This window comes from Gordionus sp. m RMFG-2023, chromosome 2 (assembly GCF_954871325.1).
Source record: "Gordionus sp. m RMFG-2023 chromosome 2, tfGorSpeb1-WG-v2, whole genome shotgun sequence".
NCBI lineage: Eukaryota > Metazoa > Nematomorpha > Gordioida > Chordodea > Parachordodidae > Gordionus > Gordionus sp. m RMFG-2023.
The window spans coordinates 53326921-53335183 of NC_088776.1; the positions used below are offsets into that span (position 1 = coordinate 53326921).

An 8263-nucleotide genomic window follows, 5' to 3' on the forward strand; every position below is an offset into this window, starting at 1 on the left:
AATATCTGCCATTCATTTATATCAATGCTCTCTGTTTCATCTCCTCCTATCACCATACTTTTATCTATTTACTTTTAGTCCGTGCTTTTCTATGATATTTTTCCAACTCACTAATCTTTCTTTCATTTCATCCTTGGATTCGGCAAGTATCACAATATCATCTGCAAATATCAATTCCACGGGAGTGTTTATGGTATAGACTGTTCTAATACAGCTATTACTGTTATGAAGATAAGTGAGCTGAGAGCCGACCCTTGATAAACTCCTTCGGCTATTGTGAAGCCTGTTGAAATACCAGTTGTGCTACAGATCATTGTTATATGGCCCATATACATATCCTGTATTATTCTTATCTTATATATTTTTCAGGAACCTTATTGTGGCGTACTCACCAGATAAGTTTTCTTGGGATTCTATCGAAAACGTTTTCTAAATCGAGAAAGGCCATGTATAGCCTTTTGTTCTTTTCCCTGTATTTTTCCTCATTTGCCTAATTGCGTATACTGTACCAGTTGTTGATTTTCTAGGCATAAAGCCAAACTGAGTTTCTCCTATTTCGCTTATGTCTCTTAACCTTTCTTCTATTATTTTTTCATAGAGTTCAAGACAGTGTAACTTTTATGCCTCTGTAATTTTGACAATTGTGTGGATCCCCTTTATTTTTGGAGATAGGAACTATATATCCTGCCTCCTTTTTTGAGGAATCTCTTAATTTCCCAATATTTTATTGTAGAGATTTATGCAATCATCTCCTAGTTCTTTAAGGATTTCTATTGGAATATCATCTGGACCGCTAGCTTTGTTGTTTTTCATATGCTTGAGGCATGTGATTATTTATTGTTCTGTTATTGGTTGTGTAAGGTTTTGACATGGGGAGTGTTCATCTAGATGTAGTATGTGAGGATTAAAGTTGAAAAGCTCCTGAAAATATTCTTTCCATCTATTCATTATTTCTTTTTCCTTTATTATCAATTTCCCATCTTTATTTTTGATTACTTTCGGAGCTCCGTTAATATCTCTAGAATTCTTTTCTCGCTGTTTGGCTAATCTGTATATTTTATATTGCCCTTCTTGTACTTCTTCATACATGTCATCGTATGCCATAGCTTTGGCCCTAGCCACTGCCTTTGTAGATATTCTTGGATTTATCGTAATTTGTCTTGTCAACTGGGTTTTTGGATTTGTACCAAATTTTATATGGGCCTTTTTTCTCCTGTAGTTTGTACTTCTTCATTCCACCACCATAGTTTTTTGTATGATTTGTTGCCTCCCCTTGTCAAGCCTAGTGTCGATATGGCAGTGTCTATTGATCTGAATGAAAGGTCTGTCCACATTTTTTAACTGACTTGTGAGGAATCTATTGTTTCAATGTTTGCATTGATTACAAAGGCACCTGTCATTGATTATAATCTAGTCATTTGATTCATGGTTCAAGTTTTATCTCGTTCTGAGTGAATTTATTTGTGATGTGTAAATCCATGACTAGTAGCTTGTGTTGCGAGGCAATATCTTCTACTGAGATGACTTTGCAGTTTATTATATCTTTTAATCTTCTGCGAGCGATAAGCATGTATATCTGGGTTTTCCTTGTACCACTTTCATATGTTATTAAATTACTATCCTTTTTCTTATAGTAAAGTTTCGAAGGCTTGCGCAAATTTCAGTAGATGCTCTCCTTCATCATTTTTTTCTCTATATTCAAAATCATAGCTGTCTCTTGCTTTTCCCACATGCGAATTCCAGTCCCCACCTATTATGAATAGGTAATCCTTAGGGACCATTACAGCTTCATCAAGGATAGCTCTAAAGTCATCTTTCTCATCTTCTTTGTAACCTGTTTTAGGAACATATACAATGTGTAGTGTTGATTGACCAATGCATGTTTTAATTTTCATTAGTCTATTGATCCTGTTGACTTCTACTACTGAGAAGGTTAGATCTTGACGAGGATGCTGACAACGTTCCTATTGCTAACAATTCCATTATAAAATTTATACCCATCTCCAATCAAAGTCTTCTGACCATTCCATTTCGTCTCTTATATGCAAGCTATATCAACTTTTATCTTGTTCAACATTGATGTCAATTCTCTCGTCTTACCAAGTGTACCGATATTCAACTTGTCTTCTTTGCTTTGACCTTTATTTTACTTTTCACAGGATGGAAGAATACACCCTGTGGGTTGCTTCGAGGGAACGCCCTAGCTTATATTCACATTTTTGTTTATTTCCTTCATTTTTGTTTATTGGACAAGTATCCTTGGCACCCGGCTATCCAAGCTTGTCGGTGACCGGGATGTCATCTCTAAGCTTCGAAATTCATCTTACCATATGTCTTTAAACTCAAGGCTTAGAGGTGACAACCCGGTCACCGACAGGCTTTTACAGCAGGGAGCTAAGGATACTTTCCAATAAAAAAATGAAGGAAAACAATACATTTTGTACATTGTTAATTAAAAATACATAATGTAACGCTTTTTGAAACAGGATTAATATATTTATTTCATATCCAAATGAGATGCAATAAACAGGGCAGAGAATTTAAAAAGATATACTAAATATTAAGTGGAACTATATATTTTCATGCTATAATTACCTCTACCCCAATAATGCTATGGAACATCTTCAAAAAAAATTACTTTATTTTCATTTATCATGCAAAAAATGATAAAATTATTGTAGAAATGTGTTTAACTACCAGATTTGACAAAAAAAAACGAATATATAGAAATTGTCATCTTAGTTCTAACCAAACAAGTAGGGCTTAATAGTTTCGATTTGTTTATGAAAGGATAAGCCCAATTTTTAATTTATTTGTAAGCCCAAACTAGCCAAACTCGGTTCGATAAGCATATAATTACTAAATTTTATAAAATAATAATAATTAATTGATTTGTCATAATTTTATTATCCATTTATTTTTAAATATAATATAAACATTATTTTCTAATTTTTTAATATATTTTAAAGCCATACAATCCCTTATTTATTAAATATCAGGCCCCATTGCAATATTCTAATCAATTTTTTAATTAATGTGATAATATTATTCAGATGCTCAAAAAATTGGTTTTCCAATTATAATTTTCTGTTGCATATTTATATTTTACATAAAAAGTTGAAGAAATGGCTCCATGTAAGAATATCAGTTTTATAAAGACTCCTAATTAATCGCTGTGAAATTTTTTTTATTAAGCGGTCCTAAAATGAATCCCTAAGAAAAATATTGGAAACACTCAGAATATGTCTCTTAAGTGCTAAGAAATATTTTTTCAAGCTATGTTGGCCCTTCTTTTATCGTTAATATAAATATTTAGTATGGCTTATTTTGATTTTTTTTATAAGCAGAATCTTTATAAATGTTCCTCCCTACAGAATAACCCTAAGCTGTAACCTAGAATGAAACTTTTTAAGTCAATATATTATTATTTAAAAAATTAATTATAATGATGCGGATAATTAAATGATGCAAGATCTTTTTATTTTAAAAACTATATTGAGATAAATATTATAATTTTAGTCCCCCACCTCACCTCACCCTCTCTAAAGCTTGGAACAGATCATAAATTTTTAATATCTATATCGCAATATTATATTAAAAATATCTAAGACCTATCCTACCCATCCCATACTCAGACTAAATACGTAGGACATAGATAGATAGTAACCATGAATTATATGTTTGCTTTATTAGCTTTACCATGGTCAAGATAATTTTTTGGATAAGGTTTTAACACCCCCTCTCCACACAACTTATATCAAAGGAACTAATATGATGATTTTCATAGCAGTCACATACTAATTATTTAACCTTTATAATATGCCCTTGTCGAAATCCTTTTTTATAAGAAGTTTAACCCCCCCCCCTCCTTGATCTTATCATGTGAAATTGATGGTTAAATATAATACTCAGCTTGCATTTGATACCTTTCTATATACGTTTTTAGAAAAAATTTTCAATTTAAAAAATTATAAAATTTAAAGAAAAATAAGTTAGAAAGTAAGATAAAACAAAAGAAATAAATGACAGGAAAGAAAAAAAATTAAGAAATTACAAAATTATTTCGTATTGATATTAAAAAGATTTTAGCAAAATGTTATTTTAGAATTTAAAAAATTTGGAATAATTCTTATTAATTAATTTTATAATTTTTATTAGTGGTAGAAGCTGCTCCTGGTAAGAATATTACTTTTAATAAAAATAAAATTGTTTTATAATTTTTATTAACAAGTGATAGGAGAAGGTGCTGCCGGTAAGCATATTTATAATATAAAAATACATTTCAAACTTGTTTTTCAAAATAGATTAAAATAAATTCAAAAAATATATTGATTTCAAAATATTAGATTTGCAAATTCAACCTCTTCGGACGGTTAGAAGATTTTAATTCATGTTTTCAGAGATTTGCGAGGCCTTGCCTGTATTTAATATAAATATTTTCTGGCCCTGCCCAAAAATATATTATACACATTCCCCTAGCCGGTCCGATAAAATTTTGGCAAGGCTTTAAGGCTTACAAACAGACCATTCAGGGTTCGAAAATTTTTGCATCAGTAGGTCTATGATCTCTCACTCATGATTTTTACGATGGGTCAGCATCTGCGAGTTGTGATCCTAATCAAGCGTAATGTCATATATTTGTTGCTTAAGTTTACGTGGGAGCCTGGCTTCTTTTCTGCATTGTTAATACAAATTTTTCTAACTTATTCAATTGGCACTTTTAATAGTTTTGATGAGTGGCTCTCTTTTGACTTTGTTCCATTTAAATACAATCCCAAAAATAGTTCACATTTATTTTAAAAATATTTAGGAGTTAATATCTTTTCTAACTTCCTTTTTTACCTTTCAAATCAAGGTTATTTCTTTGATTGAAAATTTTCTTGGCTTATAAAATTAGATTCAAATTTTTGATTTTAAAATACTTTATAAATCAATCGATAAAGAACTAAATATGTCATTAACTAGAATTCATAAATAGGGAAACATTACTAAAACTCTGACAATTATAGAATAATTTTACCGTTCTATTTAATATGTATATATTTAAAATTTTACTAACAGGTTTCTGGGAATACTTTGGTTCTAATTAACAATCCGTTTTAAAGGCTTTGCAAATATTTATGTTTGGGCCATCTGGAGTAGACCGTGACCAGCATAGTTCTGATACATTTTAGGAATGAGCCTATATATTTTATAATTTACAGAACCCTATCTATAAATTCAGAAAATTTAGTTATGAACATTTGAAGCATTTTTTTTCTCATTTTTAAAATGACTTAAATTAGTCAAAGGTTTTTAATATAAAATTATCAAAAGAGTATATATATTCTACACATGTTTGAATGCATTTCAAGGAATATTTTACTTTTCAAATTTAGAATAATACTCAATAAATAATATGTTCAACAAATGACATATTGTTAGTGAAGACATATTAACGCTACCATTTTGGTCAGTTGAAATACGAATATAATTCTTGCAAGATTTATAATTTATGCAATTTTTTTATTAACAAGTGATGGAAGAAATTGCTCCAGGTAGGAATATGTTTGATAAAAAACATAATATTTTAATTAAGATAGATAAAATCATACAAGACATAAATCTTTAATATAGGCTCAATTTAATGAAAAATAAAAATGATTCTACTTAGCTAACGATATTTATCATAGAGCTAGGATAGTTTTAATATAATCAGTGATTAAGACCTTATATATATTAACTCCGGATCCTGCCTTTTTTCTTAAAAGAAGAATAAAAATTTTAATTCGCATAAACTGTTTTTAATAATTGTTAACTAAAAAAATATAAAATTAATTGTAAGACACTACTTTAACAAATAAATAGGATTTCTTCATTTTATATTTTCCATAATAAAGTCGAAGTTTTAAATCAGAAATTATGATAAAATTTTATGAAGATATGAGATTGATTCGTAAATGTGTAACCAAAATTTATAAATAACAAAAGGTTTAATGATTTTTCTTTGCGCGAAAAAATCTGTATTTTTAATAACCACTTTATCATTACTACATAAAACTAGTAAAACATATCAACTTACTATGCTTAATTAGGATTGCTTTTAAAGTTAAGAAATTTTATTTTACCTTAGCATCTGCTTCTTTTAGGTGCCTCTCATTAAGTCATTTTTTAAATAATAATCTTTCCACTACTATCAATCTTTACAAAATATTTAATTTTTTAATCAACTTCAAAAACTTATACATTGTCCTAACTGCTACTATTTTTTTGGAGATATTATACATATATTTCTAGATCTTCTACTTGTAAAATTATGAAATTATTGAAAATTAGTAATTGTTATAAAATAATTTTTTTAAGGAATTGAAATTATTATTAAATACTTTTAAATGTTCAACCTTTTTTCAGAATTTCAAAAAATAAATAAGAATGGATATAAATTAAAATTAAATAATTTTATAATTTATTTTTAAACAAGTGATAGAAGAAATTGTTCCAGGTAAGAATATTTATTATAAAAAAGTAATATTACATGTTAAGGAAATTATGTGGTGTAAATTTAAAAGAGATCATCAAAACTATATTGGATCATAAATGGTTTATATAAAATATTAAATTTTATAGTTATAAAATCTTTCCAAAATTCTATTCAGCCCATAGCTTAGACCAAAGTTCATGTTCATTTACATCGCAGTCAACAGATGTATTAACAGGCATTTTGGACATCCATATCAAATTTTTAAATTTCCCCACCCCTCTCATTCCTCGTTTCACTCAATAAGATCAAGACTGATGATTATCACTGTAATCAATACATCCTAATAAACTTTTATTTTTTGATATTGTATTTTATGTCATACATCTTTTAAAGATGTTTATAAACTCCTCTAAGATTTAGATTCTTTAACTTAGTATGCTAGTTGAATATCTGGTAAAAAATAATTCAAATAACTATTATTGATGCTCGTATCCAATCAATATGTTATGTAGTTATTTTAATATTTTGTCAACCCACAAGATCTAGGCCTGCCTCCTAATATTATATATTACAGTAATAAGATTTTTTTTATCTTTTTTTTCATACCCATTTCATATTATATTATGCATTTGCACTCCACCCTAACTTCAATCAAATTAATACTTCATGCCAGTCAAAATAATCGGATAGATCGTTTGACTAGCTTATATAGGTCATGCCTACTTTGGTAGGGTCAATAGAAAACTCAAAAAATATGTAACTAAAAATAATAACGTAATTTCTTAAAGAAAAAAAATGGTACCCATTAAATATAAAGAGTTTTGATCTAATTAAAAAATATAAAATAAATAAAAGAGAAGACAGATAAAAATAATAAAAAGATAGAAAAGAAATAAAATTATAACGGTAGATTTATAATATCATTATCGTTTTTAAGTTACTTCCTTTTAATATATTAAGTTAATAAAATACAAATTTTTTTATTAAACCATAGAAGAAGTAGCCCCAGATAATAAACATTTCATTTTCATATCATAGTAATATTAAAAATTGTTATATTAAAAAACTATATAAATTAATCAAAAGCATTCAAAAATTAAAATTGCAAATTCGATAAAAATAGTATAAGAATAATATAAAGATTTAAGAGAAAGATATGAGAAAATGACAATTAAAACATATTATCAGAATATCAATTTGTACACTTTGAAGTGATAAATTTCTAGTTTATTTCCTATAAAGAACTTAATTTGCAGGCTTCTACAACGAAGAGGAGCTCAAATCAGCAGACAATGAGTCTAGGGAAGCTAGCTATAAAATCAGAATAAATGTTTATTATGAGATAGATATTTATTTATTTTGCTCAATATTTTGCAAGGTTGCTATTGATTATTAGTTTAATAATGCTAACAAAACCAAGTTACGATTTATTCGCTTTCCATCTCATTTATTATAGCATCATCGGGGCTTTCACGATCGATGAGAAAAATTAGGTGTCATACAGAAAATTTGGTATTCAGCTGAGCTGACCTTGAAAAGAATGATCTTCTCTGTTTTGTAATGTTACAAAAAAGAGCGACCCTTAAGTAATTCAATATTAAGCCTTTAAATATCAATAATTTTATTTTATTTCAGATTTTTAAAATAGAATGAATTTAACAAAAATTCATAATGTTATAAAAATAAGTTGTAGAAGGAGCTGCTGCAGGCAAATAATATGGATTCCATAAAAATATTTTATAAATATTAATTAAAAATATAACAAATAAATGAATAGAAAGAAAGAAAAAGAAAAAAAAGAGT

The 8263-nt window shown here is 27.8% G+C and overlaps 1 protein-coding gene across 1 annotated transcript; it reads right to left on the reverse strand.

Annotated features, from left to right (window-relative positions):
- Positions 1–708: 708 nt before the first annotated feature.
- Positions 709–1334, reverse strand: LOC135924460 (uncharacterized). Its single transcript, XM_065459516.1, has 3 exons — positions 1227–1334; positions 997–1167; positions 709–816 (listed from the first exon to the last, which is right to left on the reverse strand). Exons 1-3 carry the CDS (start codon positions 1332–1334, stop codon positions 709–711), a joined length of 387 nt encoding a protein of 128 aa, XP_065315588.1.
- Positions 1335–8263: the final 6929 nt, after the last annotated feature.

Bases quoted from the DNA above. Each gene is read 5' to 3' on its own strand.
- LOC135924460 (XM_065459516.1), bottom strand. From the start codon at position 1,334: ATGTGGACAGACCTTTCATTCAGATCAATAGACACTGCCATATCGACA. The intron at 1,168-1,226 runs GTACAAACTACA...CCAAAAACCCAG, and splicing joins TATGGTGGTGGAATGAAGAA to TTGACAAGACAAATTACGAT. The intron at 817-996 runs GTAATCAAAAAT...ACATGCCTCAAG, and splicing joins ATATTAACGGAGCTCCGAAA to CATATGAAAAACAACAAAGC.